Source organism: Macaca fascicularis, chromosome 18 (assembly GCF_037993035.2).
Source record: "Macaca fascicularis isolate 582-1 chromosome 18, T2T-MFA8v1.1".
NCBI classification, from domain to species: domain Eukaryota; kingdom Metazoa; phylum Chordata; class Mammalia; order Primates; family Cercopithecidae; genus Macaca; species Macaca fascicularis.
Genome location: NC_088392.1, coordinates 43,875,315 through 43,897,230, shown reverse-complemented (window position 1 = coordinate 43,897,230; position 21,916 = coordinate 43,875,315). Strand labels below are relative to the sequence as shown.

General features: G+C 42.1%; 1 protein-coding gene across 6 annotated transcripts in view; it reads right to left on the bottom strand.

Moving 5' to 3' along the window:
- The window catches only part of EPG5 (ectopic P-granules 5 autophagy tethering factor), a 131,329-nt gene that overhangs the window by 98,712 nt on the left and 10,701 nt on the right, over positions 1-21,916 (bottom strand). For all 6 annotated transcript variants that reach the window (XR_012427098.1, XR_012427099.1, XM_005586808.5 and 3 more), the window contains exons 2-10: positions 20,057-21,001; positions 18,048-18,291; positions 16,746-16,882; positions 15,152-15,259; positions 14,177-14,250; positions 12,341-12,446; positions 9,399-9,513; positions 8,258-8,408; positions 4,715-4,870 (exon numbers count right to left, since the gene is read on the bottom strand). Coding sequence is in view for 4 of the 6 variants with exons in the window: in XM_005586808.5 (XP_005586865.3) it covers positions 4,715-4,870; positions 8,258-8,408; positions 9,399-9,513; positions 12,341-12,446; positions 14,177-14,250; positions 15,152-15,259; positions 16,746-16,882; positions 18,048-18,291; positions 20,057-21,001 (2,036 nt within the window). In the remaining 2 variants the exon portion in view is untranslated. The remainder of the gene's footprint in view (positions 1-4,714; positions 4,871-8,257; positions 8,409-9,398; positions 9,514-12,340; positions 12,447-14,176; positions 14,251-15,151; positions 15,260-16,745; positions 16,883-18,047; positions 18,292-20,056; positions 21,002-21,916) is intronic.

Below are 21,916 nucleotides of genomic sequence, written 5' to 3'. Positions count from 1 at the left end.
TAGAAAAACCATTGGCTCTCAAGGAAAAAAAGATTCTTAAATCACACTACGATTTTTCTAATATGCTTTAGTCATACACACCTCAAGGATGGCTAAGAATAACAGCAAATACAAACCACCCAGTCTGCGCCAGGGACTGTTCTAACCACTACAATGTGTGCATGTGTGTGTGTACACATATAAGTACAATATCAACTCAAACCATCCTCACAAAAACCAAGACAACAATTATGGATATGGCCAGGCATGGTGGCTCACGTCTGTAATCCTAACAATTTAGGAAGCCGAGGCAGATGAATCACTTGAGGTCAGGAGTTCAAGACCAGCCTGACCAACACAGTGAAACCCCATCTTTACAAAAAATACAAAATTAGCCAAGTGTGGCAGCGCATGCCTGTAATCCCAGCTACTTGGGAGGCTGAGGCAGGAGAATCACTTGAACCCAGGAGGTAGAGATTGCAGTGAGCCAAGATCACACCATTGCACTCCAGTCGGGGCAACAAGAGTGAAGCTCCATCTCAAAAATAATAATTATTATTATCATGGATATTAGCACCAACTCACACAGGCTACTAAGGCACAGACAGTAGTGGATGGCAGAAAGGCCAGCTGTGGATGTGCGTGTCTGAGCACACATACAGGTACACATGTGCACACAGACACATGTGTAGTGGGTGAGAGGAAAATCTAAATCCATCCAGTGACTCCTCTCTGAGCACTGAACAAAGTTCAAACTCCTCAGCCCACACTCAAAGGCTTCCACAGGATGGCTCTGACCCATATTTCCAACCAGAGCCCTCTCTGCCTTCCTTCAGTTACTACTGCATTCCACCAAGCCTGGAGAGACCCCACACCTCCAGGCTGGCTGCTTCCATGGGTCAAGCCCTCCTTGGACTTCCTCCTCTGTGCTATTACAGAACTCCATCAATACCTGACTTTGCCATCATCATACCTTTTGCCAGTAAGCCTCACACTATAGTGGCAGAAAAACCACCTGGAGACTTTGTGGAAAATGCAGATTCCCAAGCCTCACCTATAAAGACCATGATTTTGTAGGTCAGAGCTGGGGCACAAGAATTTGCACCTTTTATAGCCACCCTTGGTGACTCAGACTCAAGTGATTCTTTTTTTTTTTTTTTTTTTTTTTTTTTTGAGACGGAGTCTCGCTGTGTCTCCCAGGCTGGAGTGCAGTGGCGTGATCTCGGCTCACTGCAAGCTCCGCCTCCTGCAAGCTCCGCCTCCCGGGTTCACGCCATTCTCCTGCCTCAGCCTCCCAAGTAGCTGAGACTACAGGCGCCCGCCACCGCGCCCAGCTAGTTTTTTGTATTTTTAGTAGAGACGGGGTTTCACCATGTTAGCCAGGATAGTCTCGATCTCCCAACCTCGTGATCCACCCGCCTCGGCCTCCCAAAGTGCTGGGATTACAGGCTTGAGCCACCGCGCCCGGCCTCAAGTGATTCTTAAAACACAACGTGAGAAACACCTCAAGGCACTGTAAATTACATATAACATACTAACCTAACCGCAATTTGAGAGCAGAAACCAGGTCTTGTTCATTTTTATATAAACCAGTTTATAACTAGAACCCTGTATTTTAATTATCTGCTATCTAAACCAGTATCTCAAAAACAATCAGCATTCAATAGATAGATGCTTATTAAAATTGTATGTGAATGTTACCACAACTAAAAAAAAAAACTTGTATCAGGATGGTGGCCATGCCCCAAGTCAGAATCTGCTAAGGAATGGCCGGGTGCAGTGGCTCATGCCTGTAATCCTAACACTTTGGGAGGCTGAGGCGGGCAGATCACTTGAGGTCAGGAGTTCGAGACCATCCTGGCCAACGTAGTGAAACCCCATCTCTACTAAAAATATAAAACTTAGCTGGGCACAGTGGTGCACGCCTACACTCTCAGCTACTCGGGACGCTGAGGCAGGAGAATTGCTTGAACCCGGGAGGCATAGGTTACACTCCATCTTGGGCAACACAGTGAGACTCCATTTCAAAAAAAAAAAAAAGAAAAAAGAAATCTGCTAAGGAATGTATAGCAATTTACCTGCTATTAAATTTAAAAAAAAAAAAAGAAACTTAAAAAAATAGGAGGCACAACTACTACAAATTATCCTATTACAAATTATCTAATTACAAATAAACCAAATTTTAAAAAAATGAATAGTGTATTATGCCTAATCCACATCTACGAACCTAAACAGGCAACTGGTAGCTCAAACCCACACTCACCTGGACTCCAGAAAAGCCAGCTAGACTCCTGACTAAGAGATTAAGAAACTTCTCTAAGGTCAGGTGGGCCAGGTTTCTATCTTATTAATTAACTATCCTAACACTTCACATGGGACTTGATGCTGTTTTATAACCCCAAAACAAAGAAGGAAAATTGTAGAGGACTTAAAAGTAAAATCACAAACAGGGTGTATTTCAGGCTATAAAATTCCCTATATGGCAGACATTCAGGAAGTCTGGCATATATACATACACATATATATACACACACACATATATATTTATATAGGTATTTATATACATGTACATATATATATATTTTGAGACAGAGTCTTGCTCTGCTGCCCAGGCTGGAGTGCAATGGTGCAATCTCAGCTCACCGCAACCTCCACTTCCCAGGTTCAAGTGATTCTTTTGCCTCAGCCTCCTGAGTAGCTGGGACTACAGGCTCCTGCCACCAAGCCTGGCTAATTCTTGTATTTTTAGTAGAGATGGGGTTTCACCATGTTGGCCAGGCTGGTCTCAAACTCCTGACCTCAGGTGATCCGCCCACCCCAGCCTCCCAAAGTACTGGGATTACAGGTGTGAGCCACCATGCCCAGTCCTGACTTCTATTTTTGTTGTCTGTCTTTTAGTATAGTTTAGTTTTGTTTTAGGTTGAAGGGATAGCTATTGCCAGAAATTTCCATTTGAGTGCCAATATATTTAAATTTCATGGCTTTAAATATCTGGTTCTCATATAATTTGTTTCCTAAAATAAACTTAAGAACAATAGCTGTCAACATTTTAAAACAATTATCTTTGTGAATTATATACACAATGTTACAGGAAGGGTTCACAGCTGAATATATAAGCCCCAGTAAGTAGGATGACAGCTTTGCCTCTCCGGTAAGCAAGCACAAAAATAAGTGACAGATCAGAGAAGGAAGACTCCTCCCATGTACCAGGCTGGTGTCAGTGGGCAGGTGCTACTGCACTGCTGCCCTGACAATCCTGAACAGGATTTGGTGCATCTCATGAGACCACAAAATTTATGGTATATGTGTAACAGGAGTAATCTAAAGATAAGGCCAGGTGTGGTGGCTCATATCCGTAATCGCAGCACTTTGGGAGGCTGAACTGGGCAGATCACTTGAGGTCAGGAGTTCAAGACCAACCTGGCCAACATGGTGAAACCCCATCTCTACTAAAAACACAAAAAATTAGCCGGGCATGGTGGCAAGTGCCTGTAATCCCAACTACTTGGGAGGCTGAGGTGGAAAAGTCGTTTGAACCTGGGATGCAGAGGTTGCAGTGAGCCAAGATCATGCTACTCCAGCCTGGGCAACAAAGTGAGACCCCATCACAAAAAAAAAAAAAAAAGATAAATTTCTATACCCAAGTTCTATTTAAGTTAGACTTATGCCTTCACAGTGTCTAAAAGTGGTTAACACTTAGCTAAGAATTCCTGATCTTTCTCTAAGTCTCTAGATTATTCTATTCCCCGTATGAAACCACACAAGAACAACCCCCACTTACATTTGAAAAGTCCTTTGTGGTTTAAAATGTATTTCCTCATATTACCACAATTCACCCTCATCACATATCCACGAGGTTAATGGCACAGTAGTATCATTATCACCATCTCCATTTTATAAATGAAGAAAGTGAGACCACAAATATTAAGTGACTTTCCCAGGGTAACAGTAAATGGCAGACCAAAACCCAAACTGACTATACAACACAGAATAAATCGGGGGCTGAGGCTGAGTCACATGGCAAGAGGGAGTGTAGACAACTAGCTCAGGAGAGGGCCAAAATAGGGGAGAGCTAGTAGTTCATAAGTAGAGCTGGGCAGGGGTGGAGGCAGGCCTGCATCTCCTAGTGGAGGGCATAATTCTGCAGCAAAGCCCACTCAACTGGGCCAGTGGCTCAGGGAAGGGAGCACGGGATGTGCAGCTGTGCCCCTGCCTATGCCTCAAACAGGTCCTAGGCTACAAGCAGTGACACAGACAGCATGATCCAAAGACAGTATTTACAAAGCTAAGATAGGGAACCAAGATCCATGACATTCCCAGACCTTAAAACCCTTACAGGAAGGCAACTTGAACAATAAAATCAGCAAATCATTTGCACCACATGCTGCGCACCTACCGCTTCTCACTGCAGGCACCGCAGTGGGTATGTGACAGATACAATCTATCCTGTTTTCCCCTGCTCGAGGCTGCCCCAAAACTTCAGGGTGGCAAAAAACTGAGACACCAGAATAGTGTTATCTTACAACAGAACGAAATAGAGAGAGAGAGAGACCATTTCAGCCAACAGGGAGGTACTACAGATAAGGAAACTAAGGCCCAAGAATTTGCCCTCGATAAGAAACAGATGAAATACACTAAGAAACTATTATAAAAGACCTACTTAAGTGGCTTTCACTCGACTGGTTCTTATCAGTGAGGAAGTAACTTCTCACCAAATATCATATGTCTTACTTACCTTTTGGCCTTCAGCACATGTAGGACAGCCCTCAAAAACAGCTCATCAAATTCAACCTGTAGTTTCTCCACAGAGTAGGGCTGTTGGGCCAATCCTGAGCCTTGGTTATGGCTCATATACTGTGCCCAGTGGTCACTTACATAACCAACGGTCATTCTGAGCATGAGGAAAGATAATACGGTACTTTTCATTAGCTCAATATCTGCACCTTTATATTACATTTACAACATTCATTATTCAACACATATGTATTGAGCACCTACTATCCACCTACTACTGCCCAGGTTCTGAAAGTAATGAAATGGGGAAAAGAAAATCCTACCTTCATAGAGCTTACATTTAGTGAAGGGCAAAGAGACAACAAATAAAATAAAGTCACATATAGTCTGCCACATGGTTGTAAGTGACACTGAGAAAAAGCCAGAGAAGGGAATAATGTCTGGCGATGAAGGGGTACGCAGGGTAAGGAGGTGGGTTGGGAGCATGAGAGGCCTTACTGAAGAGGGACATGTGATAATGCCTGGAAAAGTGAAGAATCACAAGAGTGTCTATGAGAAGAGTGTCCACATAGAAGAAACAGCCAATGCAAAAGCTTTGAGGGGTGTCAGGTATGATTAGGAACAGCAAGGAGGCCAATGTGCTAAGAGGGAGACTGGCTGGAGATGAAATCAGAAAAGTGGCAGGAAACCAGAACATGAGGCACCCTGCAGGCCACTGTGAGGACTTCGGCTTTTTCCCTGAGTGCAGCAGGGAGCACCGTAGGGTCCTGGGCAGACAATGGGCTGACTCACAATTCATAAGCAACATTGGCTGTTTAAAAACACACTGAGGTGGGAAAAGGGCAGAAGTGGGCAGTGGGCAAAGTCAGAAGCAGGAAGATAAGTCAGGAGGTCTAGGAATGAAATGGGGTGCTAGCAGTGAAGGTGGTAAGAAGCAGCTAGATTCTGGAAATAGCATGTTTCACTGATTCAAAAGAATGCATGTCTTTCACACTAATCTCTCTGCAATTAGAACGTCAGAATCCATGTTAATGTTAATGATGTGATGCCATAATTTGGCAGCATTTTCCCTATGTTAGTGGCATATAAAATATATCTTAAAAAAATAATTAGTGGCATCTTAGATTTGATAAAAGATGGTATTTTGATGGTGGAGATGATAAAATTTGCAGTTAGATTGAATGCGGGGTATAAAAGAAAGAAAAGCCACGGGTGCCACCAGGTGTTTTGGCTTGAGAAACTAGAATAGAGTTGCTACTTAATGAAACTAGGAGGAGTAGTTTGGAAGGAGAGTGAGTTCACTTTGAGAATTACATTACAATGTTAATAAGTCATCCAAGTGGAGGTGCTGAGTTGGTAGCTGAATATACAATGTGTTTATGAGAGAGGTATGGGCTGGAAATATAACTCTGAGAATTGTAACAGTGTTTAGATATTTAAAGAAGAATGAATGACATCTGAAGAAGCAAGAGTAGATAAAGAGAAGAGGTTCAGGGACTGAGACCTGAGACACTCTAACATTAAGAAGTCTGGAAGTGAGAATGAAACAACCAAGGAGGCAGAAAAGGAACTGTCAGTGAAATGGTGGAGAAATCAGGAGAATGTGGTATCCTGGAAGCCAAGCAAAGAAAATGTTTTAAGGATAAAATTATCAACTAACTACAAGAAAGGCTGCTATGTGACCTACGTGAGAGATGCCAAGTAGGATGAGGAGACCCAGAACTGGCCAGTGGATCAGGAGTACAAGGTTCATTAGAGATCTTCATCTGTAGGAGCTGTTTGGGTAGTGATGGGAGGAAAAGCAAGTTCAAGTGAGGATGGAGGAATAAAATGGGAACTAACAGGCGATCTGAAGAATGAGACCTTATGGGAAATTGTTCTGCAATTAGAAGGTATGAGACGAATCTGCACTAGATTCACAGAAAAGTAAGCAGATGGAAAGAAAAACAAAGAAAGAATAATCACAATATACTACAGCTGTTATTTACACAATAATGTAAACAGTGATCTTAAAACAGTAATGATACCAATGTTCTTCCTATAGAGTTACTGAGAAAATAAAATAAGAAATCACAGTCCTGGCATACAGTAAGCACACAATCCTATATCTGTATGTGAGCTCATGGACCAATTTTATTTATGGTCTTATTTATTAAGCAGAATCAGAAAACAGATGTCTGGATGGACTTCTGTTAATAACGGTAGATGGGCTTTTAGCTTTTAACAAATTTATCTCCAAGTCACCAGTCATCCTCCCTCCCACTATCTCATTCTCCTAACTCTATACTCAAGGCTTTCTCTAGATCTCAGAAGGGACCCCCAGGCCGGGCACAGTGGCTCATGCCTGTAATCTCAGCACTCTGGGAGGTCAGGACGGGCGGATCACTTGAGGTCAGGAGTTGGAGACCCGCCTAGCCAACATGGTGAAACCCCATCTCTACTAAAAACACAAAAAATTAGCTGGGGATGGTGGCACACACCAATAGTCCCAGCTATTCAGGAGGCTAAGGTGGGAGAATGGCTTTAACCTAGGAAGAGGTTGCAGTGAGCCGAGATCACACCACTGCACTCCAGCCTGGGTGACAGAGTGAGACCCCGTCTCAAAAAAAAAGAAGGGACCCCCACCCTTTCAGGGCATCCTATAACCATTTGACTGATTAATAAAGCTAATAGATACATATCTAAAATAAGTGAATTAGGCCAGGTACGGTGGCTCACACCTGTAATCCCAGCACTTTGGGAGGCCAAGACGGACAGAACGCTTAAGCCCAGGAGTTTGAGACCAGCCTGGGCAATGTGGTGAAACTCCGTCTCTACTAAAAATACAAAAATTAGCCGGGTGTGGTGGTGCGCAACTGTAATCCCAGCTACTCAGGAGGCTGAGGCACAAGAATTGCCTGAACCCAGGAGGCACAGGTTGCAGTGAGCCGAGATCGTGCCACTGCACTCCAGCCTGGGTGAAAGAGTGAGACTAGTCTCAAAAAAATAAAAAAATAAGATAAAATAAATGAATTAAAAGTAATTTTATTTTGGAAGCAAAAGTAAGGAGGGAGAGAAGTTTTGATAGTTTTATGGAGTTTCTTTTGGGTGGGGAAGGAAGTTGAATAACAGCATGTGTATATGCTGTAAGAAATGATCCAGTAAAGACAATTAAAATTAATAAAGCAGAAAAAAAGAGTATAAAATTAATTCAAAGAAAAGCAGTACATATTCTCTAAATTTATTAAGACACTTGAAGCAGTAAGAGCCTGCATTTTCCTAGATGCCTTCTCTCTCGCCCAGACTTCAACCCAGCAACAGCTTTGGGGATCTCGACTCCAAGAAAAATCATCTAGCAAGCCAGTTAAATTTGAGATAATTAACGAAATATGCTGACTGGAAGCACTTATGAAATTCCCATCTTATAGATGGTGAAAAAATCTTAACTTTCACAAGAAATAAGACCTGAGGTTTACAACTAAAATGTCCATCATCCCAATTATGCAGTATCTGTGTCTGACCAGGGTAAAAGGAACAGAGAAGAATGGACCAACGGCAGTATTACCTGATCATATAACCAATTCGCTTCACAAACTGCCTATAGCGTGCTCTATTAAAGGTTTCTAAGCCCACAGCCAGAAGTTCCACTAGCGAGTTGGCAAAGGCAAAAATTTTCATCATCTCTTGAGGTCTTGTTGTTTCAGGTAAATAATCACCTAGAAGTTAATCAGATAAAAGAAAAAAATCACAATTACTATGAAAAAACACCAACGGAAACAGCTGTACACATATTTAACGAGGACTCAAAGCCAAGATGGAGAAGAACTGACAATCTCATTACTCTGGCTCCCATATCAACATGAAATGGGAAAAAACTTGAGACAATGTGCAAATTAAAAACAATTTAAGCTGGGCAATGTGCAGGCTAGTTAGCTTTCTCACATTTAAGCACCAAGTGGGAAATTACAAACACAAGAGAAGCCTACAACAGCTAGGCACAAGAAACCTGAGTTGGAGCCTACACAAGAAGTAAGACTCAAGCTGGGTGCAGTGGCTCACGCCTATAATCCCAGCACTTTGGGAGGCCGAGGCAGGCAGATCATGAAGTCAGGAGATGGAGACCATCCTGGCTAACATGGTGAAACCCCGTCTCTACTAAAAATACAAAAAATTAGGCCGGGGGCGGTGGCTCACGCCTGTAATCCCAGTACTTTGGGAGGCCGAGACGGGTGGATCACGAGGTCAGGAGATCGAGACCATCCTGGCTAACACGGTGAAACCCTGTCTCTATTAAAAAATACAAAAAACTAGCCGGGCGAGGTGGCGGCGCCTGTAGTCCCAGTTACTCAGGAGGCTGAGGCGGGAGAATGGCGTGAACCCGGGGGGCGGAGCTTGCAGTGAGCTGATATCCGGGCACTGCACTCCAGCCTGGGCGACAGAGCGAGACTCCGTCTCAAAAAAAAAAAAAAATTAGCCGGGCATGGTGGAGGGTGCCTGTAGTCCCAGCTATTCGGGAGACTGATGCAGGAGAACGGCATGAACCTGGGAGGCGGAGCTTGCAGTGAGCCGAGATCGCACCACTGCACTCCAGCCTGGGCAACACGGCAAGACTCCATCTCAAAATAAAAAAAAAGACTCAATGCAGAGTTTCTGTGTTTGCATTTGCCACTACCCCATTTTACACATGATAAGCGAAATGAGTCTACCTTTTACTTTAAACCCAAGAAGATGTTGAAAGAGTTCATGAAAGGGGAACTGTGCTAAAAGGGTAACCAAATCATCTTCATTAAGGAGAATCCAACTGGTCTCAGGGTCTTCATCCTAAGGGAAAAGATAAAAAGTCATGTCAGCTGATTTGATCAGATCACACTATGATTCAGAGTTACAGGAGTTAAATTATCACAGGTCTCAATGGTATACATGTGATATCCTCATGAGTCTTCATGGACCTTTTCTCCAGGACAGAAATTTATAGTCTCAGTTCCAGAGATAGTTCCACAGTAAATCCCCTGAAATTGCAAGCACAATTTTATATGTATCTGGGTCATGGTCAGTGATGAAACTGCTCTCATTAAATGTCCATCCCAAAGAAAATAGAAAAAAAGAAATCCTCTAGAGTGAGGACCTTACTATAGGGATCAGTGCTTTGATAACATCAATTAAAGAACCACAGATGGGCTGGGCACGGTGGCTCATGCCTGTAATCCCAGCACTTTGGAAGGCCGAGGCAGGCAGATCACCTGAGGTCAGGAGTCCAAGAGCAGCCTGGGCAACATGGTGAAATCCCATCTCTACTAAAAATACAAAAATTAGCCAGACATGGTGGCGTGCACCTGTAATCCCAACAACTCGGGAGGCCAAGGCGTGAGAATCATTTGAACCTGGGAGGCAGAGGTTGCAGTGAACCAAGATCACACCATTGCACTCCAGCCTGGGTGACAGAATGAGATTCCATCTCAAAAAAAACAAGAACCATAGATGAGAGTTCAAGTTATGTTAGCTGCAATTCTCTTCTCCCAAAATCAAGGTCTATGTAGTATTCGACAGACTTAAGAGGAAGCAATTGACATTTGCTACAGATGACTAAAGTTCTGTTGTCAATCAGTGCTGCCAAAAGCCATATAAAAATAACAGTGGTCATACACAAAGATTAAATAGAGGAAATCTTTGCGGTCTTTTTGTTTGACACAGAGCACTAAAGTCACCTTAGAAACCAAGTTGATTCATGTCCTAAGATAAACGTTAAAAAGGGAAGGAAGTAAAAAGATCCTGAGAACCTGAAGAATAGAATGTATCACCTCAATTTCCACAAGGGACTAATGCAAATCATTCAAAATTTCCTTAAGCCACTCAATTTTTACAGTCTTATTATGTGTCTAAAATGTCTAACAAACAAGTGTTTCAGAAACTCTACTTAAGGCAGTTCTCAACTTAGCTATTCTCAACTCAGCTGTACATTTAACCACCAGGTAGGCTTTTAACTATTTGGATGTCTGGGTGTGGGCCTGGGCAAGGTTTGCAAGTTGCCCAGGTGATTCTAGTATATAGCTAGTATCAAGAAACCACTGATGTGGGTAATTCAGAGTGCCTTCCTCCCCACAGCCTTTTCTGAGGCCATGGCACTCCCAACTTTCTCATCTATTCCCCAGTTCTTGAATTCGCTGAATATTTAGGGAGTGCTAACCTGGAGCCAGGCACCAATGCAGGGTGAGATAATTAATCAGATATTTTGACTGGAAGTATTTATAATGCTTAATCATTACAAGTAATTATAATGCTCCTTAATCATTATCCGTCTGGGATTAAATGCAGGAAACCTACCAGAAGAAAAGATTTCTCCCCCAAGAAAGACCACTCTAAAAAAAACATACTTCCACTGCAATCTTTAAAAGACCAATCTGTACTGGTTCCTGAGAAGCTTGCTTCAGAATGATTCCTCAGTTTCTAGCAAAGACGCTTGCACGTCCACGTCATTTACCACCACCTGACCACCTCCTCCTGCAAGTCTCAGGAAGAGAAAAACGACTGTGACGGGTACTCCCCACTTCTGAATGAGCACTCTGGGAAATACACAGACACAATCCCACAGCTGCCATGGCTGTCATTCTGAAAACTGTTGGCTGAACACTTTCATCTCCTTTTTTTTCTTTTTGAGACAGAGTCTCGCTCTGTCACCCAGGCTGGGCGCAGCCCAGTGGCGCAATTTTGGCTCACTACAAGCTCCGCCTCCCAGGTTCACACCATTCTCCTGCCTCAGCCTCCCAAGTAGCTGGGACTACAGGCGCCCGCCACCACGCCTGGCTAATTTTTTGTATTTTTAGTAGAGATGAGGTTTCACCATGTTAGCCAGGATGGTCTCAATCTCCTGACCTCGTGATCCTGCCTCAGCCTCCCAAAGTGCTGGGATTACAGGTGTGAGCCACCGTGCCTGGCCTCACCTCCTTTTAAGAGAGGGATTATAATAAATTGGTCACTGAACATCCTAGACAAGAATATCAAATCAAGATTCAGAACAAAACAAAGGACTAGAACTGACAATTAGCAGCAGAACAAAACTGCTTACAAATATACTCACGATGGGTATAGTAGAAAGGAAAATTAACAAGGGTGATCTTGAGAAGCTGTATTTCGATCATTAAATTATCACTAAAAATGGAAAACCATCTTCTACCTTTCAAATGAGAATTTCCGGATAAGAAGTTTATGAGTTAAGGGAAAACCTTGCTAAGCTCCAGCTCTTTATTACTCAGATTCACCATCTGTAGGTAAGACTCCAACCACAGAAACTTGTTACTACATAAGGAAACTCCTAATATACATCTTATGTAATATGACTTTAATTTCCAAGTGCCAAATTCTCCGAGCTGAACAGAATGATATTCTAGAGAAGGGGTGCAACACAGCACACTGGCTCAAAGCACAGGCTCTAAAGGCTCCGCATTTAATGACCCTATGGTTTGAGAGAAGGTACTTCACAGCCCTGCACCTCAGTTTCCTCATCTATAAAATAGGAATCATAAGTCTTTACCTCATGGGGTTGCTGGGAGAATTAAATGAGATATTATGTGAAAAGTGCTTAGAACAATACCTGGTGCATAAGAAGAGGGCACAATAATTCATCAAAATAATGCAGACATGACAAAGTTACCTCTTCTCCTCCTTCGTCTACTAGCGTCCAGGTCCCAGACCCAGGCCCTGAGGAGGATGGCTTCCGCTCGCTGGGCTTCATGTGGCACATAAACTCAGCTCGATTTCTAAAGGACAAGAATAATCACTCCCATCACTTAGATGAAGGCCCATGTGAGTGCATTCTGGATTATCCACTCATCCTGAAGAAGAGCCACACATCAACCCAATCTTCAAATGGTTTAAATTAGTGAATAAGAACTGGCCAAAAACCAAGGCTACTAAAACTGCACTAATTTTGGTGACAAATGCAACCATTCTGAATTAGTAATGATGAGTAATTGCAGAAAGCAGCTATACTAGCACAGCTCCCTGCATGACGCAGGACCTCAACACATATGCTACAGACCTTAACTCAAACCAGGCTCACAGAGTCTTGCCAGGGAAACTATTTTAGCAACTATGACTTACTGAATAAAAAAGAATGGAGGCTGGGCACGGCGGCTCGCGCCTGTAATCACAGCACTTTGGGAGGCTGAGGTGGGTGGATCATGAGGTCAAGAGATCGAGACCATCCTGGCCAACATGGTGAAACCCCATCTCTACTAAAAATACAAAAATTAGCTGGGTGTGGTGGCGCATGCCTGTAGTCCCAGCTACTCAGGAAGCTGAGGCAGAAGAATCTCTTGAACCCAGGAGGCGGAGGTTGCAGTGAGCTGAGACCGTTCCGCTGCACTCCAGCCTGGTCAAAGAGAGAGACTCCATCTCAAAAAAAAAAAGAAAAAAGGTAATGGAGAGGCTTGTTTAGGGCCAAAACATAGATATCAATGCAAAAACACTTGTGAGTCAAATCATTATCTACCATGTGCAGGAGCAGGCCCTTGTATCCAAGGCAGCAAGGCATCAAATCTAAATTCCTCATTTAATTTTAAGGACTTCTATAATCCAACCCACCTTTATTACCAGCTCCCGCACACACCTTTGCTTCAGCCACACTGATCTACCTGTGCTCTGCACAGCTATCCTAACCTGTGTTGGGGCCTTTGCTCACACTGTTCTCCCACCTACATGTTCTCCATTGTCCCATTCTCCTACTGAAATCCAATCCATTCTTTTTTTTTTTTTTTTTTCAGATGGAGTTTTGCTCTATCACCCACACTGGAGTGCAGTGGCACAATCTCGGCTCACTGCAATCTCCGCCTCCCAGGTTCAAACGATTCTCCTGCCTCAGCCTCCCAAGTAGCTGGGATTACAGGTGATTACACCACCATGCCCGGCTAATTTTTGTATTTTTAGTAGAGACGGAGTTTCACCATGTTGGCCAGGCTGGTCGCAAACTCCTGCCCACAGGTGATCCATCTGCCTTGGCCTCCCAAAGTACTGGGATTACAGGTGTGAGCCACGATGCCCAGTCCAATCCATTCTTCAAACACAGCTCATTTACCATGAAACCCTCTCTGACTACTCCATTCAACTCTTTGTTCTCTTCATTTCTACTGCATAGCTTCACAATTTAGCACTTTAAATCTCTCTGTGCTATTTCTCTTCTGGCATTAAATCTCTTCTTCCAAGAAACAGATCACCTTTTTTGTCTGTAGCACCTTTCACAATAGCATATATGACAAGAGGGGCAAACCCACTAAAACAGGGATCCCATAAAAATAGTTGCGTATATATAAGCAGTTGAAGAGTCACTTTGAAACAAGAATCAAACCCAAAGAAAATCTGCAATGTTAAATTCTAGAATGCCAACACTTCCCTTAGCTGTTCTTCTTTGGATCTAGGCAGTTTCAGGAGCCAATCCTTTAGAAGAAAGAAGCATTTCAATCTCTACTTCACAAAGCTCTTCCACACTTACTTGACAGGAGACATCAGCAGGGCAAGGGACTGCATAAAATGAAAGACCCCTGATGGGTTATGCAACACTTTGATCTGAAATCAGAAAAGCAAAAAGCGTACTGTAGAAAACAAATAACCCAAGTGTCCATAATCTTGGTTCACAAGCATTCTGACCAAAGTTGCTGTTAAGAGAACAAAGCTGAAACTGGTACCTAATACACAAGAGTAAAGCACAGCCCATGGGTTACTTGGCGGCACTGAGTCAGCTGTACTCAAAGAGCAGAGGTAGCTGAGCAGTTTCCATCAATTATCTGTAACAACATAGGATGAAGGACACTACTGCTACTTTAATCCAAAGAGAGACAAAACAAAAACAAAAAAATCCTCCTTCTACCTAATAAGATTCAGACTTCTTGCCACCAGAAATGCTAAAGCAAAGGAGATGTGGAGAAGCTGAACTTGGCAAACATTTTGGCTCCTGCCCATTCTAAGTGGTTGCTATGAGTAACTTAATGACCCAAAGGCAACAGCAGAGAGGAGAATCTAAAAACCACATAGTCAACTCCTAAGTATACAAGAGTTGATCCCACAGACCTAAGATCTCTGCTAGTATTAAAGAACTTTGAGATGTGGTGGCTTCTGTTTGACCTGTACCAACTGTGGTGTGAGACAGATTGACTTAGGAAGCTGTATTGAGTACCACGGGAAAAAAGTCCTGGTGAGCCTTCCTGCACAGAAATTGTGTAGAGTTAAATATGACCGAACCTACCCAGCCAGACCACAAGCAAACTTAGTACAGTTCTATCAGTTATGGGTGGCCCAACAAGTTTCAGCCTAAGAACTTTTATAAATGTATACTGGATATATTTTAAGATTTTTATTTTAAATATTACTATTTTTTAAATAGTCTTTTTTTTCCAGCAATTTCTTTAGGAAAAATGTCTAATAAAACCTCTCCCCCAACCCCTCAGAATGAGGTAACCATTCATCATACCTGGATGAAAGGAACAGCCCATTTACTAACACCAGCGGGGCATCGAAGAATATGGTTTAGAAGGAAGAGGTGATCTCCAGGACAGCCAACTCTTTGTAGCACGGACACCTAAACAATAAAGGTCATATGATCTCACTATTTTTTAAAAAAAGAATAATTTATCTAGGGGTCTAGTAAAGTCATTTATCCAATGCTTCAATACATGCAATCTTTCAAAAGAGTAACCAGACACAAGACATACTATTCACTGGCTTAGTTTCTACCACAGAGGCACACCAGAGGCCTATGAATCTATAGTACTATGATGAAATCACAAGCAGATTCTCTACAAATCTAGTTTTTACTTCTCTGGCAAATTACAAGTCACTAATGTTCCTGGCCACAAGTGAATAAATATAAGTCAAGTAGTTTAATCTATAAACATAACCAATAAACAAATACCCCTCTTCTTATAACACACCTAACATCTTTCCTAAGTTTTTCAAATCCTTATACCTTTCTTCTTTCTCTTAAAAGAAACTGTTTTAAGCATGACATTAAATATCACAAGACAGAAAGAATGAGATATAGAAAATTTTTTGATCCATACCTTATCTAAAATGCACAAGACCAGAAGCATTTCAGATTTCAGACATTTTTGGATTCTGGAATATTTGCATAAACGTAAGATATCTTGGTGATATGGTTTGGCTGTGTCCCCACCCAAATATCAACTTGAATTCTATCTCCCAGAAGAAGATAGAATATTCTTCTTCTTCTTTGTTGCGGGAGAGACCCAGTGGGAGGTAACTGAATCATGGGGGCCGGTCTTTCCCGTGCTATTCTCATGATAGTGAATAAGTCTCACATGATCTGATGGGTTTATGAGGGGTTTCTGCTTTTGCTTCTTCCTCATTCTCTCTTGCCACCACCATGTACGAAGTGCCTTTTGTCCTCTGCCATGATTCTGAGACCTCCTCAGCCATATGGAACTGTAAGTCAAACTAAACCTCCTTTTCTTCCCAGTCTCAGATATGTCTTTATCAGCAGCGTGAAAAAGGACTAATACATCTAATACATTTGGGGCTGAAACATAAGTCTAAACACAATATTCATTTGTTTCATATACACCTTACATAGAGCCTGAAGGTTGGTCTATACAAAATTTTTTGTAATTCTGTACATGAGACAAAGTTTCTATTAAGTACTTAGGTGTGGAATTTTCCACTTGTGGCATCATATCAGCACTCAAAAAGTTTGGAATTTTGGATCGTTTCAGATTTCTGAATTAGGAACGCTCAACCGGTACCTATATGCTGAATATACATCTAGTCTTCAATTTAGCATACTTCCTGCATTTTCATTGCTTTCAAAGTTGAAGTCCAGAGTTCATTCAGCATAATCTTTATCAGAGAGAAACATACTTTGTGCTTAATAATGCACTAGATAAATAACTTATTACCATGTATCATGATCAAAGAAAAGTCATTAATAAACTCATGAAATAAATTAGCTGAAAAAGTTGTTGAAGACCAAATGTAATAAAATAACAGATAATTCCTAAATTATGAGAGAAATAAAACAAAGACTACAGTGTCTATTTTTGTCCCCTTACCAATTTCTGCAGCCAGAGAAGAATATCACCATGAAACTGAGTATCTTCATTAACCCTCCTGGTGAACATGAATAAGACACTAATGCATTCCTTTAGTTGACACAGATCGGAGGGAATGCTTTCTGTCTGCTTAGACACTGTAAATGAGAGAGATTAAATGAGTCTCTCATAAATGGTGTTTTGGGGGGAATTTTTAGTGTCTTCACTTAAAACCAACAACAATAAAAAATCTTTAAAATATTTAGTGCAGATTAAAAAAAAAGGAGAAAAGTTACATAAAAATATTTAAATTTTTATAAACAGACAAGCCAAAATGTGTTTAACTTTGAAGTATTTCAAAATAACGGAAAAACCAACCTCATCAGAATTCCTTTTTTGAGACAGTCTCACTCTGTCACCCAGACTGGAGTGCAGTGGTGCGATCTTGACTCACTGCAACCTCAGCCTCCTGTGTTCATGCCATTCTCCTGCCTCAGCCTCTTGAGTAGCTGAGACTACTGGTGCCCGCCAACACGCCCAGCTAGTTTTTGTATTTTTAGTAAAGAAGGGGTTTCACCATGTTGGCCAGGCTGGTCTTGAACTCCTGACCTCAAGTGATCCGCCCACCTCAGCTTCCCAAATTGCTGGGATTACAGGTGTGAGCCACCGCACCTGGCCATAATCCACTATTTTTTATTTGAAAATCAGTACATCTCTGATCTACCCCCAGTTATTTGATTAGTTAAGAAAATAGGGGAGGGGGACTTTTACTTTAAAGTATCCTAATGTATCCCCCAGAAATAAAAACTGCATAATTCAATAAGCATACTTAATATTCATGTCATAAAGACTAATTTCTTAAAATCCAAAATAAGATGAAAAATTCAGAACATTATTAATCCTCTGTTGGAAAATTAAACAAAACAGTCCTACAAACAAAGCAGCCCAAACAAACCACAAGAGATAAAGGGTGAAGAAGTATTCCGATGATTACTTTTATAATCAAAAACTATATCTGGACTCAACTTGGTAACAAGCACATTAACTAGGACAGCAAAGGACATTAATGATAGATAGTGAGTTTCTGGCATCCTACAGAAGCAGAGAAAGACAGCCACGGACAAAGGAGACCTGGCAATGCTCCCAAGAAATGTCATTAATGCAGATCTCAATCCTACACTTGGGGAAGCCTGGTAAAACTGCAAGCACAAATGGTATCTTGTAAGACCAATTACTATACAGTCAATTCAACCAGACTATAGCCCTCAATTTTTTATTTATTTCAAAATGCAAGAAAGAGTGAGAGCTTCATTACTTACACACCTTGGCCTTGCTGGTGAATTACTAAAGATCTCAGAACAGCTGAACTACTGAGCAATGCATAGATGTAAGACTCCACTTGCAACCTTGAGAGCACAGAAGTATAAGAATGAAGGGCCAGGGTCTGGTGGAGGTGTTCAGCTTTGGCATCGAATAGCTTCTTTAGCTCCACCAGTGCGTTTTCATTCATTTCTACTCTTTGGTAGCGATGATAGCTGGAAACTTTCACTTGATCTGCACAGATACCCTACCAGAGGACAAAAAGGTACAATATGAAACCAGTTACTCTTTCCATTTGAAGTAAGCAGGCAGCAAGTATAAGATACATAGGATTCAGTACCATCTTCAAAGAGCTTCTAATCATGGTGAGGAGACGTATTACTGTGTAGAGAACATTACCAGCAAATATATGATCAGGTGCAAAGGAACATAAAGCCAATCACAAATACATCGCAAGTTCAGAGAAGGGAAGAGTAACTCTAACAAGTAGTCAGCAGTGGGCCAGGCGCGGTGGCTCACGCTTGTAATCCCAGCACTTTGGGAGGCTGAGGCAGGTGGATCACGAGGTCAGGCGTTCAAGACCAGCCTGGCCAACACAGTGAAACCCCATCTCTACTAAAAATACAAAAATTAGCTGGGCATGGTGGTGGCGCTATAATCCCAGCTACTCAGGAGGCTGAGGCAGGAGAATTGCTTGAACCTGGGAGGCGGAGGTTGCAGTGAGCCAAGATTGCACCACTGCACTCCAGCCTGGGCAACAGAGCTAGACTCCATCTCAAAAAAAAAAAAAAAAAAAAGTAGTAGTCAGCAGTGAAAGCTGCAAGAAAATAACAGAACTTGTCCCTAAGACTCTCATGATTGATGATCTTACCTTCTATTTTATGAACATGAAGCCAGTGTGATATCCCCTAAACTTCAAGGTACCTTAAAACATCTCTGGATCTACCCTCATCATTCTTTGTAGTTCTACTCAAGAGAATACACACTCCACCAGCTGTGTTCTTGATTCTATCCTCCCTTCTTCAATGCAGTATTTCCAAATGTTTCCCTCCTTCCTATCTACAGAGATATACAGGCCTGCCAATGAATGAGGATTAGGGATAAGGGAATCACGTTTCTCTGCAATATCTCCTCCAGCTTCCCTTCACTGCTAAACTAGTCAAGAGTAACCTCTTCTTCCTTGCCATCTCTCCTAAGCCACTATGAAATGGCTTATGATCACTTTGGCCTCCATAGGGTTGCATCTAATGGTTTTCCCCGTCCCCTCTCAACCTTGAGAGGACGTCTTCCCCTTTCTTTGGGGCCTCTATGTTACACGTCAGGGACTCTCCATTGCTTATAGTTAAGAAGGTGAGTTTCACTCTCATTTTGTCCACTGGCATCATCCTGGAGCTAGGAATCGGTTGCTACCTTCAGATTCCTCATCCACACTCAATGGGGAAGACCATCAGATACAACCCTATGGAGGCCAAAGTGATCATAACACCTTCAGTTTCCTCATGCCTTCTTCTCAACCTTGACACTCTCTACCCATCAGATGTTGGGAGCATTATGCCCAAGGTCACAAACTAATGACCCATGGGCTGAATTTCAGCTGGAGACATGATTTGCTTGGCCTACACTGTGTGTGTATGCGTCTGATTAGTTGCTAACATTTGCAAATCAGGATTCCTCACACAAAAATCTAGATTTCTAGTTTTTCTTGGAAAATCATAAGATGTGGCAATGCTGAACCATCACAATCTCACAACAACCATCGACTAGAACTCAAGAGCGGCTGTCCCCCCTACACCAGGCACAGGCTGACCCAGTGACCGTTGTCCCACTCAGCCTGCTTCACTCCTCCAGGTTATACATCTGGCTCCTGCAGGCATTTGACTTTGTGATCCCTGCACTCTACTACTCTAGGCTGAGGCAGGGGCAGTGTGGGTGTAAGGAACAGATTCCAGACCTGGACGGCATCCCAGGAATGCAGTTCTGCTGCAAATTCCCCAGGCTTCTGATCAAAATACCTGTACAGACATTTGTTCCTCCTTAAACTGCCACAGCCGACTTTTAGCATTCTGGCAATCAGATGTCAGAGTAAGCAGCTCAGCTTCGGCCAGTAGCAGTTGCTTCCTACATCGTGAGTAGTTCAAAAGCAACTCATAAAATTCATGCCTGTCTTGATGAGCCATGCTGTCAAATTCTTCTAAATATGACTCGACATTTTCCAGCCATGAACCAGGCTCCAAGATTTTTAGCTGTTCTTTAGTAAATGGTACTAGTTCTGGTTGAGATGGGAGTTCTGGGTAGAGTCGCTCACTACGAAGCAAGGGTTTCACTGCCACCAAAGCTGGTGCTTCTCTGGCAATTTCAGCTGGCAACTGGGGATACAGTTTCTTCACTCTAGGTGTCTGAAAAACATGTTTGGCTTCGCAAGAACTCTGCAAGCCAATATTCTGTGGCACCTCTGAAGAACAAACCAGGCCTTCTTTGTCTTCTTTACTATTCTGAGTTTCTCTGACTTGTGTATTTTCCATTTCTGGCTGAGTATAAGAAAAATTAGATTGGGGTACACTTTCTGAAAGTCCACCTTGTACTGACGTATTTTCCTCTACCTCTGTGAAGTTCTTGGGGGTTTCTACTATAGTTCCAACACTGTCTCCAGGCTGGACCTTTGGCGTGACTGCACTGTCCCCCACACAGGGTCTGGCCTCTCCCCCTTCCTTTGGGGGCTCTGTGTTACACGTCAGGGACTCTTCATTGCTTATAGTTAAGGAGGTGAGTGGTATATCAAACATTTCACTCTCATTTTGTCCACTGGCATCATCCTGGAGCTGGGAATCAGTTACCACCTTCAGATGGTCTCCTTTGAATTCACAGGCTAGAGAAGGGATTTCCTGCTCTCTGGAGGTTTTTGGAAGGGAGACTTCATCGGACTCTTCCCTCTGAAGGGTTTCATATTTCTTCTTTTCCTAAAAACAACATACATAATGTGAAATAATTTATCACAATAATTGATGGTTTCAGCAGGAGGAATTTTAAAGCTGCACATAAAATCTAAATTTCATCATTAAACAAATGAAACCTAACTTTGCTTTATCAGCAATGTGTTTCATATTTTGTATTATCCAATATTGAGTGTGCTAAATTTGGAGATTCACTAGTCTGATCGTAATAGAAAAAGACATCACAGTAAGCAGCAAATTCTGATTCAAAAAATAGAAGGGGAAAGTTAATTAGATTGTACACCATTTTGCCAGAGGTTAAGTGAAATAGATCAGTCTCTACGTATCTTCAGCCACAACAGGTTTGTCTTCACCTTGACAAACAAATTCACTCAAAACTCAGGGAGAAAAGGACAGAACAACTTGAGCAACAGAACAACTGTAGTACTGGAATAAAATAAACATCCAGGAGCCCATACTGACATAATTACCTGAATGAATAAATACGTATATAAAATGGGTAAGAAGTGACAATTCTTCCACGCAGGAGAATTCCGATTAATAGAATTAACAGAAGGAATGAGAAAAACAGAAAATTTTCCATAAGAACACCATGGTTAACTGTCACAGGTAAGATCTACCCATGGATGCTAAAGTGAGTGAGTGAAGAGTTTAAGAGAAACAGAGTATCTGCATAGTCTCAAAGTATCTCCTCCCAAATGCTTAATAACAACAAACAGGAAAATAGTAAGTTTCAGTGGAGAATCCTGGAAGATAATGCTTTAACCAAGTGATCAAGGTTACGACACCAGTAATACTGACATCGGATACCCCAATAGGATATTCCCAAGAATGTGTAACCTGAATCTAATCATGAGAAAACATCAGACAAAAACCCAAACTAAGGCGCAGTCTACAAGATAACTAAAGGAATGTGGTCAT